The sequence below is a fragment of the Cavia porcellus genome, unplaced genomic scaffold (genome assembly GCF_034190915.1).
Source record: "Cavia porcellus strain 051 isolate PalLab524CR breed Dunkin Hartley unplaced genomic scaffold, mCavPor4.1 scaffold_9, whole genome shotgun sequence".
Lineage (NCBI taxonomy): Eukaryota > Metazoa > Chordata > Mammalia > Rodentia > Caviidae > Cavia > Cavia porcellus.
Window position 1 is genome coordinate 19,219,969 of NW_026947492.1, and position 18,599 is coordinate 19,238,567.

The window sequence follows — 18,599 nt, forward strand, 5'->3', positions numbered from 1 at the left end:
TCTTTCCTTCCTCCTTTGGCCTCAGGGTCAAGACCAATCAGAGAAGCCCTCATACTCCTAGTCACCCTCAAATGGAACAGTGTGGCAGTGTGTCTGTATGTTCTGTGCCCATGTATAATGACTACACACCACATGTGATCTTGCAGCTGCACATGCATCGTGGGAATTCATGTGATCAGTGAGAGCCCCGTGGAGGCAGAGTTCTTGCATTCTGCAGTGGGCAGCCCAAGGCATGACTTTGGCTTCTGGGGCCTGAGGAGATGCCACCCTGCCAGGAAGAAGGGCAGGGGTAACCTCTAGATGCTTTCTGACCCTACTCATCCAAAGCAGGGAGGGAGCTATTGCGTGGTCCTGGCTGTAGCCAGTTTGAGATTGGTCTTCTTTCCAGGGCTCTCCACCCTTTGAACTTGGGGAGCATGACCTAGCAAACAAGCTGTGGTGGAGATGGGCCTCTGCACTACCCCCTGACCAAGGGATAGCCACCAGGCACTGTGTGCCACTCACATAGCACAGTCTCTGCCCGGGGAAGAGCGTTTGTGTTGTTAGGAAATTAGAGACTTTGTTCAAAGATAGGAAGAGAAAACCAAAGTTCCAATTTAGGAGCTGAAGGAAAGAGACTTCCAGGGCCGTGGCATGCTTGTGGCTTTGTTGTGTCTTTTTGTCTCAGCGCTGCCGAAGCAATAACGTGTAATGACCTGAGCGGTGCTGCCTTTTCTGCTGCCAGCTGCCTCCAGCGCCCGGGAGGTTGGCTGACCTGAGGAGAAGCCAAGGGTGGCTAATGAGTCATTAAGAGTCTTTATCAAATTAGGATTATAATCCATCTCAACATGCAGAGGAAAATGTTTCAAATTATCTACTTTCTTAATTGCAACTCGAAGATTTGGCAGGAAATTATCATGAGAGATAATGGCTTGAGGTTGACGGATTGTGCTGGTGTGTCTAAGCTCCCATGACTGTAATAGCTGGAAAAATCACCCACACACCCGTGCACACGTGCTTGCACTGGCAGTTGTACACGCTAACCTCCTGCTGGAAACAGTGGTCCTGGATATGAGACAGATACTGTCAAACCCAGGCAGGTAGACAGACAGACAAACATGCAGAGTAGGTCGAACTATGCATTGCTTAGTCAGTTGGAATAGGCCCAGACTCTTGCCAAATGCTGAGAGACTGGGAAGGAGAAGGTAAGATATAAGGAGGTGCTTAGTCCTGCCTTTATGCAGTCAAAAGCTGCTTGGGGAGCTAGTACACACATATTTGAAATTTTAGAACACACAGAGCAATACACAAATGAATCTCACAGTGCGATCGTGAGTGCATATGCTGAGAAGGTCGCAGGACAGGAGTGTCCTGAGTTAAGCAGTTTCAGGAGCCGCTGAGTTTGATTTGGATGTGTACTGTGCATGGTGACAGTGACTAATGGGGATAAACTAAAAAAGATACATTGAGGACCAGGGATGTGGCTCAGCAGCACAGCGCCTGCCTGGCAAGCTCGAGGTTGCGAGTTCCATTCCAGCTACCACAAAACAAAACAAAACAAACAAACAAACAAAAGATACTCTGAGGCTGTGAAGAGGACATTATGTTTGCAAAATCTCCAGGGTGGGTGGGGTTGGAAGACAAACCCTAGATTGGGCTGAGAAGCCAAATCCACTCTTACTTGTTGGTGAAGTCAGGAGAGACTTGAATTCTACCTCTTTGTTGCCCTTCTGCTTGAGCTTCAGTTTCTCTGCCTGTGACGTCTGAGCGGAATCTGAAGTCAGTCTTTGCATGCCTCTCTTGGCCCCAGAAAACCTGGAAGACTTCTGTGACTTCAAGGGTTGTGACACACAGGCCTTTGCAGCCTGACCATCCGGGCAGAATGGGAACCAATGTGCTGGCGAGTTTCTTAGAGGTATCGTGGATGCTGAATGCATGTGTCAGCGCATGAATGGGGACAAAGAGGCAGCGCAGAGCAGTGCTCGGAGGCCCCCTCCCTGAATTCGTACCTACTGACAAGTTGCTCCTCTTACCTGAACCTCTCAGAGATGCTTTGGAGATGTGATGAGCAGCACGGGTGAGGCTTTTCACACAGTCTTGCACTGAGCAATAATCAACACAAATTAGCTATTGTTACCATGGCTGCTTTGTTTTGTTCTTTGCAAAGCAAACTGTGCTCCCCACGCTGGGTAAGCTGTGGGTAACGGAGCTCTTTCACTCTTGGTCACCCTTCCCTTAACATGATAAGGCAGGGCCAATTTCTGTGAGGAATGTGGCTTTCACTCCCTCCTGGGGGCGGGGGTTGGTAGGCTCTCTCTGCCCTGCACGTGGGCTGCTCTGGGCCCCAGCTGCCAGCATGGGTTCTGGAGCCAGCCTGCAAAATCCTCAGCTCAGGAGGGCTTAGAGGTTGGCTGTAGCTTCAAAGGCCGTGACCAAAGGATGTGGGGCAGCTCTGTGACAGACAGAGACAGCAAGGGTGGTGAGTCTGGGGTTAGGACAGAGGTGACGACGGTGGGATCAGGGCTGACCACGGTACAGTGATGGTGATGAAGGTGACAGGAGACAAGGTATTCAGAGATGGGTCCTCTGGGTCAGTCTGGAGAAGAGAACTTTGATTTGCAGAGAGTAAAGGTTTGAAACTCCACAGAACCCTGGTTGGGGTAGGGAGGTGGTTCTTCCCACCTCTTCTGTCTGTCAGAGGCACTGAATGTCCTAAGGATGTCCCCTTGCTGCTTGCTGCCCCAAGACAAGGCTGGCAGAAGCAGAAGGAATTGAAGAGGTAGGGAAAGTTTCAACATGCAAACATAGCTGACACCAGAAGTGAAACCTACAAGGAGACTTCAACAAAGGCAGGATGTAAGGCACACCACGATTTTAAATTTCTTTTTTTTTTTTTCTTTTCTTTTTTTTTTTTTTTTTTTGTCTTTTTCGTTTTTATCGGTACCAGGGATCGAACTCACGACTGCCTGCTTACAATGCAGGCGCTTATGCCACTGAGCTAAATCCCCAGCCCCGATTTTAAATTTCTAGTGGCCACATTTAAATGTCAAAAGAAGACTGAAAATATTTAATGAATCTATTCTTAGTTGACTCTATGTGTCTAAAATGTTATCATTTCAAAATCTAATACGTATAAAATAATCGCTGATGGAATATTTTACATTCTTTTCAGTCTACTGAATCGTCCAAATCCATTCTGTAGCTATGCTGGCCGTCCGTCTCAGTTTGGATGAGTCCCGTTTCAAGAGCTCAGATGCCACGTGTGGCTTCTTCATTGGGCAGCTCATGTCTTTGCCTCCTCTTCTTAAAGTTTGGGGGCCAAACTCTGGGGATATCATTTCTCAGAAATCATCCTGGCATTTTCTCTTCTCTTCCTAACCACTGTTTAAATATTCTATCTCCCAGCCTCTCAGTTTTTTAAGATGGCAGTGACACTTCCCACCCCTCACTAGGACCAAGAGAGAGCTTGGAGGTCTCTCAGAAATCTTCTCTTTCCTCTTCTGCCTGCCACGAAGCCTCCCATCTGGGACTGAGGTAGGTGCAACTCCACCGAAGAGCCCAGTGTGTGTGTGTGTCTATGTTTGTGTGTCTGTGTGTATGCATGGTGTGATGTGGAGGTGCCTAGAAGAAGTCAAGCATGGGACAGATGCAGCACTGGAAGGAACTTTCCCAGAGTACATTAGCGTGGTAAGACAGTGGGTTTTTCTGAAGGACTTTGGGATTATACTGCTTCTACACCAGAGAAGCTGGTTGAAGTTGGGACCCAAGTAGTTGCGTATTGCAGACCCAAAGGACCAGCTGCAGAGGTGGGAGTGGGTGGGAGAGCAGAGTGGATTTTCTGGGGTGAAAAAGGAAGGGAGGAAGGGGAGGAGGGAAGAAGGAAGGGAAAGAAAAAGCAAGGAAAGAAAGTTAAGGAAAGAAAAAAGAGAAGAGAGAAAGGAAGGAAGGAAGGAAGGAAGGAAGGAAGGAAGGAAGAAAGAAAGAAAGAAAGAAAGAAAGAAAAAGAAAGAAAGGGAACTTGAGGGACGGATGGAGGAAGGAGGGAAAAGGAAGATCAGAGTTGAATGAGGAACCTAGAGGTTCTGCTTCCAGTGCAGCAGAATTCTGCAGCCCCACCGCCCAGAGGATTGAAAGTGTCTGAGTTCTGGCAGGGTGTAGGTTGCTTCTCCTCCTCCCTTTCTCCAGGAGCTGCGCCCTGTGTGCTGTTTCCCCTCGCCCAGGTCCAGGGTCAGGAAGGAGGCCTGAAGTAGAGCAGGAGAGTCCCCTTCCTTTCTCTGCCTTGCTATCTGCTATCTGTGTTACAGCCCGCAGGGCCTGTCACAGCATTCTGGGTAAACAGTATCTGCCTTCCTCGGACCAATTAAATAAGCACTATAATAAAGGCTCAGGCAAAGTGCTGCAGCGGCCCTGGGTACCAGGCTATTAACCCTAATGGTTGTCACTTATTGAAGAGCCTCCCATGTGCCGGGACCGTGCTAAGCTCTTACAGTCAGGATGTTATTGGATCCCCACAGTCTCATGAGTTGGTTTCTGTTATCATCTTCATTTCACAAATGCAAAGACTGAGACAGTGAGCGAGAGGGTCAGTGCTTCCAAGATACTGGATGGAGGTCAGAGCCGGGGTTGGTTGACTCCGAAGCTGATGGGGACTCCAAGGTCACTTTCAAAAGAGGTGATCTTTCAGCCAAGACTGCCAGCAGGTACCAGTAGGATTTGGGAAGGTAGGAGAGGGGGGCTGGAAACTCCAGGTTGGAGGAACAGCAGGAGCAAGTGCAGGGGGGTATCAGTGCGGGGTGTGTTCTGGGACGCGTGAGTACCAGGCGGTGGCTGGAAGGGACGACTCGGAACATCTGGGGTGCAGTGGCCTCCACTGCACAGATTCTCAGGCTGTTTTCCAGAACGGCTTTCTAGGACTGGAACCCGAGCCATGAGTTACAGGGAGGCTTCCCAGGAGGTTCTGACACAGCCACTCACTTAGGGCCACCGGAAGGTGGAGCTGGGGAGGTGTAGACCCCTGGATCTGGGACAGAAGAGAAGGACAAACTTGAAAGTCAGGCTAAGGAACATGCATCAAGGTCCCCTGTTTATTATGGTGCCCCAAAAACTTTTTAAAGATTTATTTTTATTTTTAATTGAGAAGTAGTGATTATATGCACTCATGGGGTACAACGACATTTCAACATGTGTGTAGGATGTACAATGATCAGATCAGGGCAGCTGGCATATCTGTCACCTCAGACATCAACCTCTGCTTGCTGCAAATATTCAAAATGCTCTCCACGAGCTATTCTGAAATGTTCAATTAGTCATAGTCAGCTATGATTTCCGGCTGTGTGCCATAGAACATTTTGAGTTATTCCTGCCTAACTGTACCCCTGTATAGCATGCTTTCTGAACTGGACGTTGTACCAGGCTTTGGGGATCCCTTCTCCCCCCCCGCCCTGTACTTTTCCCAGGCCCTGGCAAGCACAATAGTATTCAGTACTTTTTTGACATCAACTTTTTAGCGTCTACATGTAAAGGAGAACGTGTAATATTTGTCTGTCTTTGTTCGGGTTTTGTCACTTTATTTAGTGTCCTTCAGTTCCGTCCATGCAGCTGCAAATGACATTCCCTTCTTTTTTATGGCTGAATAATATCACATTATATTGTTTTATGGTTGTTTTAATCCATTGATCTGTTGATAAGCACAGTTAACTTTCTTTAAATTTTATTTTAAAAAACAAAAGAAAAAATAGAAATGATACAGAATTTCAAAAAATATGAAGTTAGCACTAGTTAATATAGTGCACATTGTTATTTTAAAAGTGATGCTCGGGTTACAAGATCTAGGCATAAAAATGATCACATGAACAAAGAGAGTACAAACTGTTCTTCAGGAACGCACAGATTAGTAGTATAGTTATTTAACTTGTATATATATATACATATACTCATACATGTGCATACCTAGATACATACAATGTTTTCCCTTCTTCCTTTCCTCCATCCCAGTTCTCCTTTCCTTTTGAGCACTTTCTTTCCCTTTCATTTTCACAGTATCTATTGTACATTTTGGATCTTTCCATTTTTCTTTTTACAGTATTTACACACGTGGGTGTGGTTTAGTTCACTTATGAATATGGTCTCAAATTGCATCCATTTACCTATAAAAGCCTCAAATTTATCCTTCTTCATAGCTGAGCAATACTCCACTGTGTAAAAATATCACATCTTTTTTTTTTTTTTTTTTTTTTTTTTTTTTTTTTTAATTTTATTTAAGGAGAAAAGAAAAAAAAAGCAGGGAAAGGGTACAAGTTATACAGATTTACAGAAAAAAAATGAACAGTAGGAAATCACTAGTTAATGGATTACATATTGTCATCTTAGAAATAATTGTTCAAGTCACAAAATTAAAGCTTGTAAAGTGGACATTCCATCAATGATACTGCAAACAGTTCTGTTCATTGATCCAATAAAACTCTGAATATCACATCTTTTTAATCCACTCAGTGATTGATGGGCATTTGGGTTGTTTCTAAAAGCTATTACCTGCTGAAGCACAGTTAAATCTTAGCCCACATTTTCTAGGTAATGGAAACTACTGAGGATTTTGAGGGGAAGCCAAGGTGTGATCCAACTCTGTTTTAGGAAGAACATTCTGGTGATAGAGAGAAAATGGAGATACTGGAGGCTTGTAGAACAGTTAAAAAATCATCAAAATATTCCAAATAGGTGACTGGAGACAAATGTCCCAACTAGGACAGGGGCAGCGATGGAGAAAGAAATTCCATTTGGTTCAATACAGCAAACATGTCTTGAGCACGCTTTCTAAACTGGACGTTGTACCAGGCTTTGGGGATCCTAAGACCAAATGATATATTGGCCCCATCCTCAAGGACCTCACGACCTATCGAGCATTAAGAGAAATTAAATCGAGCATGAAGGGAACTGGTGATTGGGCAGTATCAGGGGCTAAATCGTGCTTCCCCAAATTCCTATGTCAGAGCCCTAACCTCTGAGGTGACTCTGGAGATAGCACCTGAAAGGAGGTAATTAAGGTTAAATAAAGCCATGGGGCTGGCGCTGTGATCCAGTCTGCCTGGGGTCCTTGTAAGAGGAAGAAGAGACTCTCGAGCTGTCTGCTGTGTCTGTATAGAGGAAAGGCCTTGCGAGAACACCGTGACACCATACCATCCACAAGACAGGGAAGAGAGGCCTCCCTCTAGGTCTCCCTAGAAACCAGTGCTCCTGGGGCCTTGCACGTGGATTTCCAGTGTCCAAAACTGTGGGAGAAGAGGGCCTGCTGTTTAAGGTACACAGCCCAAGCAGACTAACACAGCCAGGTCTTATAGTTTATTCATAAGTTGACACCGGCAGGATGCAGCGGCAGGATGCAGCGAGGCCATAGATTGTGTAATCCAGAGCTCAGAGGTTGCAACCTGGCAGGTGTGGATGGTTTAGCCTGAAGACAAAGTGCAGCTGGGGTGAGAAGTGGCCTGGTGCTGGGCTCAGGGTCTGTGATACGCAGGAGGATGGCTGGGATGTGTGGGATTTTGCATTTGGTTAGACCGTGCATGTGTTTATGGGTTATGGGATGCGTGTTTACCTCCACATCCTCAGACAGAGGATGAGAGAGAAAATGTAGAGCACACGCAGCACAATCCACACATTTAATTTCTACTCTGCCCCTTCTCCGTTTACTGGCGGAACCAGATTTAGACGGACACCTAACGCAATTTGACATATCGACGGCCCATTTGTTCATTAATTATTTACCGGCCGTGTCTTCGGTTGGATGTTTGTGTGTTGTTATTTAATGCTTCTGTAATGGTGCTCCGTCTTCCTCGCTAAAGGAAAGCAGCCTGAGGATAGGAGCCAGCTGTCTGTGGGCCTTTTTGCCTGTGCTCTTTACCTTTGGCACCAGCACATGTCTGAGCATCCAGGGGAGCAGGGCTAGTGTTTACTGGGAATGATTATAAAAAGGATGGCTACAGGTAGATAACCATTTTGTCAAGTTGTGCAAATTACAGAGATAGTCATAGCAAGCTACACTGACTTAAAATTACAATGTACACTCAAAGCATGGAGAGGGTATTGGTGGCAATCTTAGTGTTGGACAAGACTCTGCAAATGACTAGCTCATGGCCATGGATCTGCCATTGCAAGGAGCTGGGCATGGAACTGGATTTCAGAAAGTCCATGGTGATTCCTGGGTGTTGCTTGCGGTACCATTTACCTGTTTAGGGCTCCTGATGGGGCTAAGTGTTTACATTCAGCCTCATTCTATCTCTGACCCTGAAGGCTTCTGCAAATCACCAGGAGCCCTGGAAAGAGTAAAACCCTTCCCTCCAGGAGGCCTGGGCAGGGCCAATGGGGCTTCCTTCTTTCTCATATTTGAAACCAACTTCATTACCAGACTTTATGGCAGGATGACCCCCAGTGACTCTGGCCACTTCTGTACTACATCAAAAGGTCAAGTGCATTCATTACTATTATATTGTTGTACAATGTATAATATATAATAGTGATTAGCCTGTCAGCAGCTGGAGCCTGTGACCACAGACAGAGGCTGGGGCTACATAAATTCCGCCAGTCAAGTATTGGGACTACCTACTCGAAGGTGAGGAGTTTCTTCCACAGGACCTAGGAGGGTGCATTTGGGGGTACTGGAGGAACTGGCCTAAGAGTGGCATATGTGGGGTGTGAGGCAAAGTCTCAGTTGCTCCTCTGAGACACGAAACTGAACAGATCTCATTTCTGCCCCGATGGAGGCAGGAGAAGAATGACCCAGAAGGTTGGCATGGCTTAAGAGGCTGCCTCCAGCCTGGGGTCCGATCCTTTACTGAAAACCCGGCTGCCTGGCGGGTTTCCCTTTCTGCTTTCCCTGCTTACAGCAGTGTCTTTGTCTCCGCCCGCCTGGTCTGGGGTCAGAGGATCAATCGCTCTCTGCCTGTGGCTGAAATGGCTGGCTACAGGGGCCAAGGGGTTCTCCTGTGCTTTTATTACAGACAGCCATTGCTAAGCTGGGGAAGCAGGGGACCCGGCTTCCCTAGATATCTGGCGTCTACAGTGCACGTAGTAGGACGGTCACCTTTGTTAAGTGAGGGGGGTGTTGCACATGGTTGTTCTGGTCTTCCAGGTACAAGGCACTTAGATGAGAAGCCAGTGTCCCCTCGGAAGAGGATGAAGCCACCCCAGCAAGCCCCGGTTGAAACAGAAGCCCCTTCCCAGAACTCACTGAGTTTACTAAAGACTTTTTAGAATGAAAATAGCAGCGGCTTCCAGCAGGGTCGCCTGACCTTTGAAGAGGGGCGAGTGGCGGACACAGCGTGGGCCCTCTTTGTCTCTCTCCTGCCCCACCTATCACATCTCCGCCTCCCCGAACCAGCCGCCCCAGGATGCCCACAGCAGAAAAAGCTCTTGAGATTAAGAATCACGAACCCGAGTGTCATCTGAGCACCTTTTCTGGGGCCAGGGTAATGAGAATTATTCAAATGCAATCATAAAAATGAGGCCAGCCAGGCAGGAATAGGGGACGGGTAGGGTGGGAAGTGGGGGTGGAGGGAAGGAATTCTTTCTAGTTTTAAGTTTCCTATTTTCTGGAGAGTTCTCTTGAGGTTCCCAGAAAACTTCACCCCATCTCGGTTCCCCCATCCGGCACCTAACGGCTTGGAACTCCGCCGCTGTGTTCGCCAAAGAGGACTTGCCCTGGGTGGGGTGCGCCCGAGTTCCCGGGTCTCCGCGGCGCTCCGCATCCGCGGCCGCCTCGGGTTTCCAGGCTCCTCCACGAGCGCAGTTCGGCCTCCCCGCCAGCAGGAGCGAGGCCCGCGCCCGGCACCGGAGCGCAGCTTCCAGCAGAGGGAGACACTCCAGCGGCTCGGCGACTGGGAAGCGGCCGGGGCCGGGAGTGGGTGGGGGTGAGGGGGGGTGGGGAGAAAGGGGGAGTGGGGAGAGGGGTGGTGTGCGGAGGGGGGGCTCCGGGGGGCGGGTCCCTGTGCCGCTGACGTCCCGAGCAGTGCTGGGAAGTATAGGCTGTGTTGTCACGCCGGTGTCAGTCTGATGAAGATTGGCATCAGGTAAGCTGTCATTCATTTCCATGTCAGAGACGCTTTTGCAGGCGGCGGCGGCGGCGCGGCGGCTGCTGCTGCGGGCGGCTGCCTCAGAGCGCGTGTGTTTTATTCCAGTCCCCAAGCCAGAGTATTATTCATTGCGACAGGGCAAGGAGGAGAGAGGGAGAGAGGGAGGCAGCAGGGAGGAGAGAGAGGGAGGCAGCAGGGAGGAGGGAGGCAGGGAGCAGAGAGGGACGGCGGGAGCGTGCAGAGCGAAGCTGGGGAAGCGCCGCGGAGCGCGGAGCGCGGCAGCGCGAGGGGCGGCGAGGCCGGGCGAGGGGCGGCGAGGGCTGCGCAGTCCCCCGCGCCCTGCCCGGCCCGGCCCGCTCCGCGCGCAGCCCCGCCGCCGGCGCCGCCTCCGCCTCCGCCTCGCCCGGCTCGGCCCGTGGCCGGGCGCGCATTGTCCGCAGAGGCGAGGAGCCGGGCGTGGACTCCGGCCGCCGCGGGCCGAATGCTGTAGCGGGCGGACGGGCGGGCGGGGAGCGGCGCGCCGGGAGCCTCGGGGACCCGAGTGCGGTGCCGGCGGCTGCGGGCTGCGCGCTCCGCGGGCGAGAAGGGGAAGCGCGGGCCGGCTCCAGGCTCTCCTGCGCCCGGCTTCGGGAGCTCCGGGGCCGGCGCTCACTCGGCGTCACCACCCGGCGCTGCCTGCGAGCGCCTGGAAGCCGGAGCAGCTCCAGCCTGGGGCTGGGTGGCCTGAGTGCAGGAACTGCGGCCGCGTCCTGCGGGCCCGGGGAGGCTTTGCAGGAAGACCAGCGGGGACCGGGAGACACCAGTAGGGTCAGGAAACGGGGCCCGAGGCGCCATGCTCCGGACTCTAGCCGGTGGAGGGGCGAGGAAGCGTAGGGTCACCGGCTCTGCGTGGGTTGCTGGGAGGGTCCTTTGGTGAGGGGAGGAGAAGAGCTGGGGCCCGTGGCGAAGCTTGGGAATCGGGGTTCTCGAAATAGGGGATGAATCCGTAAAACGGGGGACGGAAAGCGCAAAAAGAGGCGAAAGCTGAGGTGGGGATGAGGCAGGATCCCTAGTCAGCGGCGCAAAGTTTGTGTTTCCTTCGGGTTGGGCGAGAGGTTCTCCGGGCTCCTAAAACCAAGGAAGAAACGGGCGCAGAGGGCCGCCCTTTTGCGGGGCTTCTTGCAGGAGAGCCGGGGTTCCCGTGCGGTGGGGAGGAGAGGGCTTGTGGGTCAGCCTTGAAATAGGGCTGTGCTTCAGGGTGGCGACAGTTTGGGTTATAGGATCCAGGCTGTTTGCAGAATCCGGACTGAAGGACCGCTGAGTAGTTTACACGCCGGCGAGAGCCGAGGGCTAGAGGTAGGAGCTGGGGGACCCAGGGTTTAGGTCTGAGGCTGGGGTCGGCGGAATGGCAGGCGATTTTAGGACGCAGCCACAGGATCACCACCCTTTCTTGGGGGTTCAGGCTATTGGGATTTGGGAAAGGTTGCGATTCTAGTCCTGGAAAAGCGTTTAGGTATGTGACAAAAGTAGTTGCGCTAACCCATGGCCTGCGAGCCCCGAATGTCTGCTGCGTGTCCCCATATGCGTTATCTGGAGGAAGAGGTTTGGGGCGCACAGGACTTGATCCTAGGAGAGATTCTGGGAAGCGGACACATGGGAAGGGCATTCTGGAAGAAAGGACAGGGCAGCCTCGCTGGACTCGGAGTGGACCCCGGCGGTCCAGCAGGGTCCACTTGGGGTCTGCGGGCGCGGTGCGGTGCACAGGGGCCGCGGCCTGTGGTGGGGGAGGGGAGCGCGGCCGAGAGGTGCCACCGGGCACCCGAGAAGTCGCCACTGGAGAGCCTGGAAGGCTCCAACTCTAGCGGGCGCCCCATCCCGGAGCCCCCTCCGAATCGCCAAGTGCTGTCTGCGCTTTCCTGGGCCTTGCAGCAAAGCCCACAAGCCCCACCACCAATGCGATATTCTGCCTCAGACGTTGGAGAAAGTTCGGGGTCCCCTGTTTTGATTCTACTTGTCACAGGACTTCAGAATACTGACTTTTTGGATTTCAAATGTTCTCCAACGGGTGGAAGCTAAATGCTTCATGAGTTAGGCATATTTAAACGACCTCCCCACCAATCTGGGAAATGGTGCTCAAACAGCCAAAAGCCCTCACCCCTTGCCCTCTCACTTTGCCATTCCGAGCGCCAGCACCGTGGTGGAAGTGTGTGTTTGTGTGTGTGCTGTCTTATGTTTCTGAACTCAGAATCTCCCATTCTGTAAGCCTTGAGTGCTCAGGCCTTGCTCCAGGGCGCTGGGTGGGGAAGAAGTCCCCACCGTGGGGGGAGGTTACCCTCCGGCCAACTAGCGAAAGACTTGGAGGGGGCGGTGCAGGGGATCAAGGCCTGCGATTTCCTTCTTGCAGTTTTAAGCCTTCCCTTCCCCCAGCGGCGCACTACTGGCTAGGAGAGCCAAAAAGCCCTGACGGGACCCCGGAGCCGCGCGACCTGTGAGTGGCCAGGGAGGCCCGGGGCACGGCGACCGCCTCCGCGGCGGTGCTCCAAGGCTGTTGTTTTTCAGGCTTGGAATTCATGCGCTCGCTCTCCCGCCGAGAGCGCGGGGAGGGAGGGAGCCGTGACCCCACGGAGACTCCCCGGTCACCACCTCCCCTTTGTGAGCACGAAAGGCATGAAACCAGAGAGAAAGAGGAGCTCCTCCGAGTAAGGGCCAGGGGGTTACCGGAGGGAGATGGGCCCGACCACGCTCACAGTAAAATGCCTCGTGCAGATTGAGCAAAAGGCTACCCAACTCGGACTGGCTGTTTTATGATCCTTTCTGGGAGTTTACTGCTCTGTGCTTTTAAGCCTATAGATTGCTTTAAGTTAATGAAAGTGCTGCTTTCAAAAGAGGCTTTTTATTGTGCAGCACTGACAAATCCAGTACCTCCCCTTTACTCTTCCCTGTTGGGGCAAAAGGGAGCTTGCTGGAGTTCCCACCGGGACAGAGCTGGGGGGAGGACGCCGTGACAATGAGGATTAATAAAAGTCAATTTCCAGGTAATTCAGAAAGATGAGTTTACTTCTTTCCCAGCCCAAATTCATCCCGGCTTTCGCAGAACCTGGATTGAAATGTTCCTTGGTGTCTCCTGGCTGTAGCCTGCTCTTATGGTGCTTTAGGTAGGCCTGACTGCGTTCAGTTCAACCCCGACCGGATTTTAGGGTTTCAGCCTTGCTGCCAGTTCAAACTGCCACTAAAATATTTAGTAGGGCTCTGGGGGGGGGGGGCTTTACATGGCATGCAGCACAGACAAATGTGTTTCAATGGCTGGGAATCTTGAGAAGGAACAAGGCAGGCTGCTGCTCAGTGCTTTTTTCCCTTTGCAATGTGTTTGGCACAAAAGGTGAGATGACAAGTTTTTTGACTAGGTCTTAACACAGAAACTGCAGTGGGGCCGGGCGGTGGCTTTGACCGCATGTCATAACCATTTAAACTGTGGTTAGTTGTTCAAAGCTCAAAGCTTCTCCAAGCTGGGTTTCATTAACTCTACACCAGTTGCCTGGAAGTTCAGTAGCAATAAATTGTATAAACACATTTGAAGTAAGTTAGTGATGAAATAAGGAGAATTACTGTCTTGTGAGTGGAGAATCCTGAATTCATGGAGTTCTAGCCTGGCCTAACTGGAAACATACCTCCTTTCCCCTGGCCTTGAAGTTTATAGGTGCACCAGAGTGTGTGTTGAATTTCTTTCTGCCATGTCCATCTTCAACCTACGGCTGTGACTCATTAGAGACCAAGGCATGCCTAGAAAGCAAAGAGGCTCCCTTTTAAAGGGGTCTCTATTAGCCTGATTTAGAAACCAAACCAAAGTGACCAACCTGACTTTGTTACCTTTCTTGAAAGCAACAGGCAACATAAACAGCCACAGGATAGGAGCAAATTAGATTTTTAAATGTTAGAGGCTTAATAATACTGTGCTGTTAGCAATTGAGATTGTTTTTATTAAAGCAACAACCAATAAAATTTATAGGCTTCCAACATGTTGCAAGATTTCCTTGCTATTTGTTTAGCCCCCCACCCCGCCTTTCAGAAATTCTACCTCCAGTTTTAGACTTTTGTTCCTGATTTATTTAATCTGGAGCACATTTTCTAAATTAGCTGGAGGAGGGTGAGAAATGCTGTTATAAGTTTTCCTTTTTCCTATGCCGTGTGGCACAAGGGCTTCGGCGCTGTAAGATATATATAAATGTGTGATGCAATTGCTGGAGGTGACGGCATGTGAAGCAGAGCTTCTGGATCAAACAAAGTGCAGATCCCAGGATGGAGAGGGTGGAAGCTACACTGCAGAGGAAGTTACATGGAGAATGAAATCATCACAAGCCGCCATCGAGAGCCCTGAGCCCCACCAAAGCACCGAGAGCCCCACCAAAGCACATTGCTTTGTGGAAGACACTTCCTAGGAGAGCTGTGACTTATTGAAGATTGAATTACATCTAAGCAGAATTTAGAGGGAGGAGCTGCACTTGCTGGGTTCTATCCAGGCAGCAAGGCCAGGATTGTTGCAACGGGGCTCTGCTAATTTAATTAAATCTAATACCTGGTGGGAAAGGGAGGAGGGCGGGAGGTGAGTGGTGGGGTGATAATCAAGGCTGGCAGGTCAGCGAGCCGGAAGAGTGTTAGGCTGGAATCTGGGGGACTGGCAACTTTGTGCCATGTTACTGACTGCTGCTGGACCCCAGCAGGTCCTCTAGCTGCCAGACCTTGGTTTGTTATCTGGGAAGTGGAATATGACACACATAGTCTTCATTAGTCTTCAAGGAGTGAAGCATGAGATGCACACTAAATAATAAAGAAAATGGGAGGTTAGAGACTTCAGCAGCAAAGTCCTGCATTCTGCTATGTGTTTCCTTCGGCTCCACTGCCTGTCCTTGTGAATCTTACTAGTTCTCAAACTTTGCCAACTGGACAGAGGCCTGCCTAAACTGTGTGCACTTTACTAAGAGGAGCAGTTACTGTCGGGTTGGGACAATCAGCCTGCTTCTTCTGATGGTGCTACCTGGCACAGCCTCACAGAGAGGCAGCCCCTGCTCTGTGCCCTTGGGAATAAAGGCCTCACCCTAACTGGTGTTAGACATCCGGTTGTGCTGGGGGCGGGGTAGGGGGTGGTCTGGAACTTGTGGAGGCCTGGACCTTGCTTAGCAATCTCCATGCTAGCAGATCAAAGCTCATTCTGGGCAAGAAAGCCCAAGAAGTTACACCCGACCCTTCTGCAGAAGTGTATGCCCTGCATGTGTGCTAATAGATTCCTTCAATTCCATGCCTGATTTTTAAAAAGCACGAGCCCTAATCTTGGAGACATGGCTCCCATGGAATGCTTGTCTTGAATTCTCCCTAGTCCATTGTGGATTCTTTAGGGGTAATTTTTTCTTTCACATATCCTTCCCAGCCAGTTGCAGGCAACATTTTTGTCTCTATTTTAACTGGGAGCAGAGAGGGATGTGGGGTTGGGTACAAGGGGCAACAGTTGGGGGCAGAGTCCTTCAGTCAGAGAACTTTTCCAGAATCCCCCAGAGTTAGGGAAAGCCAAGGCCTGGGCTGGCTCAGCTCTGCTGAAGAGTGGACCTGGGGAAGAGCCCGCTGCAAGCCTGTTGTCTTCCATCTTGGGGGGATCTGCTGTTTGCCCTGGAAGCCTCACAGGAGGCCCAGCCTGCCCGGGTTTCTGATTACATGAAGGACGTTTCTGCTAAGACCTATCTCACTAAAAACACATCCTTGTGTGTAATAAGAAACCCCAAAGCAGGCAAGATATTTTAAAACCGAAGCAATGAAGATTAGATTAAGTCTCCACCAAACAGCTTCGTTCTGGTATTATTTTTGGCTGGAATGTGGAGAAAAGCAGCTGGCCCTGGGGCTCAGGGCAGACTCTTAGGGCTTGGATGGGGCCCGGAGTGGGTGGTGTAAACTGTTAGTTCCCTGCTTAGTAGGAATGTGGCCAATTTCCGTACAGCGCAGTCAAGGGAGAAGGGGGTAGGCAGTGCCCAGTGGGACACAGAAGAGGCTCTGGGGAGCGAGAGGTGAGATCCAGATGGGTCACAAAGTGGCTGCAGTATCAGCAGGTGACACGGGCAACAGTGAGAAAGCTTCTCACCTTGTTAGGCCCTAGAGTTTGTGTTCAGTGTGTGCTGCCACACCTCTGTCCCCGTCCCACGCACAGCAAGTGCTGGATCTTGTACATGGTCTGCAGAGGAATCTTCATGGATCAAGCCCTTTTCGCGTGGGAATGCATGATTGTTCAGAGTTCCTGGAAACAGAGCTCAGAAATATAGCATCAGAACCCCTTGTCCTGCTCTGCTGGCATTCATTCATTCATTCCTTTGTTCCTTCACTGAGCCCGTTTCACAGAGTGTCTTGTAAGTGCCCAGCACAGTCCTAGGCACTGAGCACACATCAGTAAGAACAAAGCAGACGCTGACCACAGAGTCTGCCCTCCAGAGGCTGGATGGCGATGGGGATGAGAAACTATGGGTTTCCACATCAGAAGAACTGCATTTTGAGCTTTGCTCTGCTGTTTACATACTGTATGCTTCAGAGAAGTTGCTTAGCATCTTTGCTCTAGTTTCCTCATCTGTAAACTGAGAAACAGAGACATGGCTTGTAGCATCATGGATCAGTGCCTATAAGATCCTGGCACAGAAGAGAGATTCAGATCTGGTTCATTCTCCTGTCCTGTGTTATTTTGGAGCTGATGATCCAGTTGATGGATTGTCCGGCTTCTTTCCTGTTTGCTCCTCTGAAACAGGGCTTAGGTCCTATCCCAGGTCACTGGCACCATCAACAATCTTTGAACACACAGCCAGTTTACACTGTGGCTGGCACTGCGTGGACTCCAGGACAGCTGGGAGTGGAGAATGTTTGGGAGTGGTGGTGATGGTGACAGATACAACACAGAGACACCTTTGGGTGCACAGAGGTAGAGAAAAGGCAACCACCAGTTACTAACAGGCCCATGTCATGTGTGGAGGGAGCTTTTCTTCTGTTCCATGAGGGGACAGCTGGACTCATAGTAGGACAGCAGCCTCAGAGGCACTCCAGATTCATGAGGCCAATTCTGGAGGAAAGCCAAGGTGCTGGAGGGGTCCCTGCAGGCTTCCCTGGAACCTGCTCCCAGGGAATGTCGCTGGCTTTCTTTGGGAAGGCACCTCACTCACCGGGGTCTCTGAGCATCAATGAAGTAGATACTTCCAGTGCTCTGACCTCCAGATTGTCAGGAGGGCTCCTTTCCTAGCTGGACATCTGGTCTCCTAGGGTGACTTTCAATGTCACTTCTGTTGCCTCTCAGGAAAAGGATGAAGGGAGAGCCTATTATAGGGAGTGGCCTTGGCTGCTGGCAGGGCTAAAGGGAACCCCCAAGCACTTGTGGCTGGAGTCCTGGAGCTGGCATTCCTGACTCAGCCACTGGTCTCTGGGGAGGGAGGAAATGAGCCACAGTAGCCTGCTGGTAAGCAGGAGGAAGAACTCTTGTGAGGCTGGGGGTTGCTGTGTGTGTCAGAAGAGCCCCACCATGAAGGCCACAGAGTGGAGGCTTCTCCCTATGGTCTGACTTGGTGCCCAGTCCTAGGCTGGGACCTTGCACCCCTCTTCTGCTGGATCATCCAACACTGCAGATCTGAGAAGGAAAGTGAAGCTCAGAGAGGGTATGAGGATTTCCCCAAGGCCCACAGTGGGTAGAGTATGATTCGGGGCCCGGGGAGGTTGCAGCCTGCTCTAAAGAGTGGTGTGCTCTGGAGAAAGTTGTTGGACCCCTTGATCTCTTCTTTCCTACCCGAGACCACATGCTCACCTGTTCCTCATACACAGCATGACATAGCGCTGGCTTGGGAGGTCATGGATGAAGAGATGGTGGTGTGACAAGATGCTGGTGGCAGACGGTGGAGAGCAAGCCAAAGGTTTGCACTTGAGCCCTGTGGCTGTGTGTTCACTCTGCCCTCACTTTCCTCTTCAGTCAACTGGTGGTTGATAACACATCCTTCCGGGCTGTGGAGAAGATCAGATGAGTTAACTTATGTGGCTGTGTTACACGCATTGTATAAACATAAATGAAAGCGCCTACATGGTGCCTCACATGTAATATGTGGGGGAGAAAACTGGTTGGCACAGACTATGTTTCTTATTAGCTTAAAATAGAGCATGCACACAAACACACAAGCTCTCTCGTACTCACCACTTGCAGCGTGATGACAACCGTGTAGAAGCAATTAAAAGCTGGCGAGATGCCTTCTACAACTGCCCCATGGCTGGGGCATGAATGGCTTCCTCTGGAGTCCTGAGTGCCTGCTGGTTTTCTGAGTCCATCTCAGACTCAGCTAACCTAGATCATGTGCCTACTGTCTGCCTTGGTTGTTCTCTTATGTTTTCCCAGTAGATGCCGGGTAGAGGACTTACCTGGAGGCCGGGTTAGAGTGTGGAGGTGCTGGCCTCTGCCAGTCCTGTAGGCTTGAACCAGGCCTTTGCTTCTTCCCTGCTGGCAACATTCATTCTATAGCTTTTTACGGAGCACCTTATGTTTCAGACCCTGGAGATGTGACCGTGAATGAGAGATGAACG

At 50.8% G+C, this 18,599-nt stretch overlaps 2 protein-coding genes across 3 annotated transcripts in view; one reads left to right on the forward strand and one right to left on the reverse strand.

Moving 5' to 3' along the window:
- Positions 1–663: 663 nt before the first annotated feature.
- Positions 664–11,893, reverse strand: LOC134477489 (uncharacterized). The gene is made up of 4 exons (XM_063255599.1): positions 11,719–11,893; positions 10,267–10,884; positions 9,623–10,115; positions 664–754 (listed from the first exon to the last, which is right to left on the reverse strand). The coding sequence occupies exons 1-4, from the start codon at positions 11,891–11,893 to the stop codon at positions 664–666; spliced, it is 1,377 nt and encodes a 458-aa protein (XP_063111669.1).
- Pknox2 (PBX/knotted 1 homeobox 2) overlaps positions 9,930–18,599 on the forward strand; it is a 242,733-nt gene continuing 234,063 nt past the window's right edge. Inside the window, exon 1 of one of the 2 annotated variants that reach the window (XM_003472709.5) lies at positions 9,930–10,037. The gene's annotated coding sequence lies outside the window, so the exon portion shown is untranslated. Of the gene's footprint in view, positions 10,038–11,239; positions 11,376–18,599 lie in introns of those variants that run through there. The other variant, XM_063256012.1, reaches the window with a different exon arrangement.

Bases quoted from the DNA above. Each gene is read 5' to 3' on its own strand.
- LOC134477489 (XM_063255599.1), bottom strand. From the start codon at position 11,893: ATGGGGCGCCCGCTAGAGTTGGAGCCTTCCAGGCTCTCCAGTGGCGAC. The intron at 10,885-11,718 runs GTCCAGCGAGGC...TCCACCGGCTAG, and splicing joins ACCGCCGGGGTCCACTCCGA to AGTCCGGAGCATGGCGCCTC. The intron at 755-9,622 runs GTGCCGGATGGG...GCTTCTCCTCAG, and splicing joins GCGGAGTTCCAAGCCGTTAG to GTCAGCCAACCTCCCGGGCG.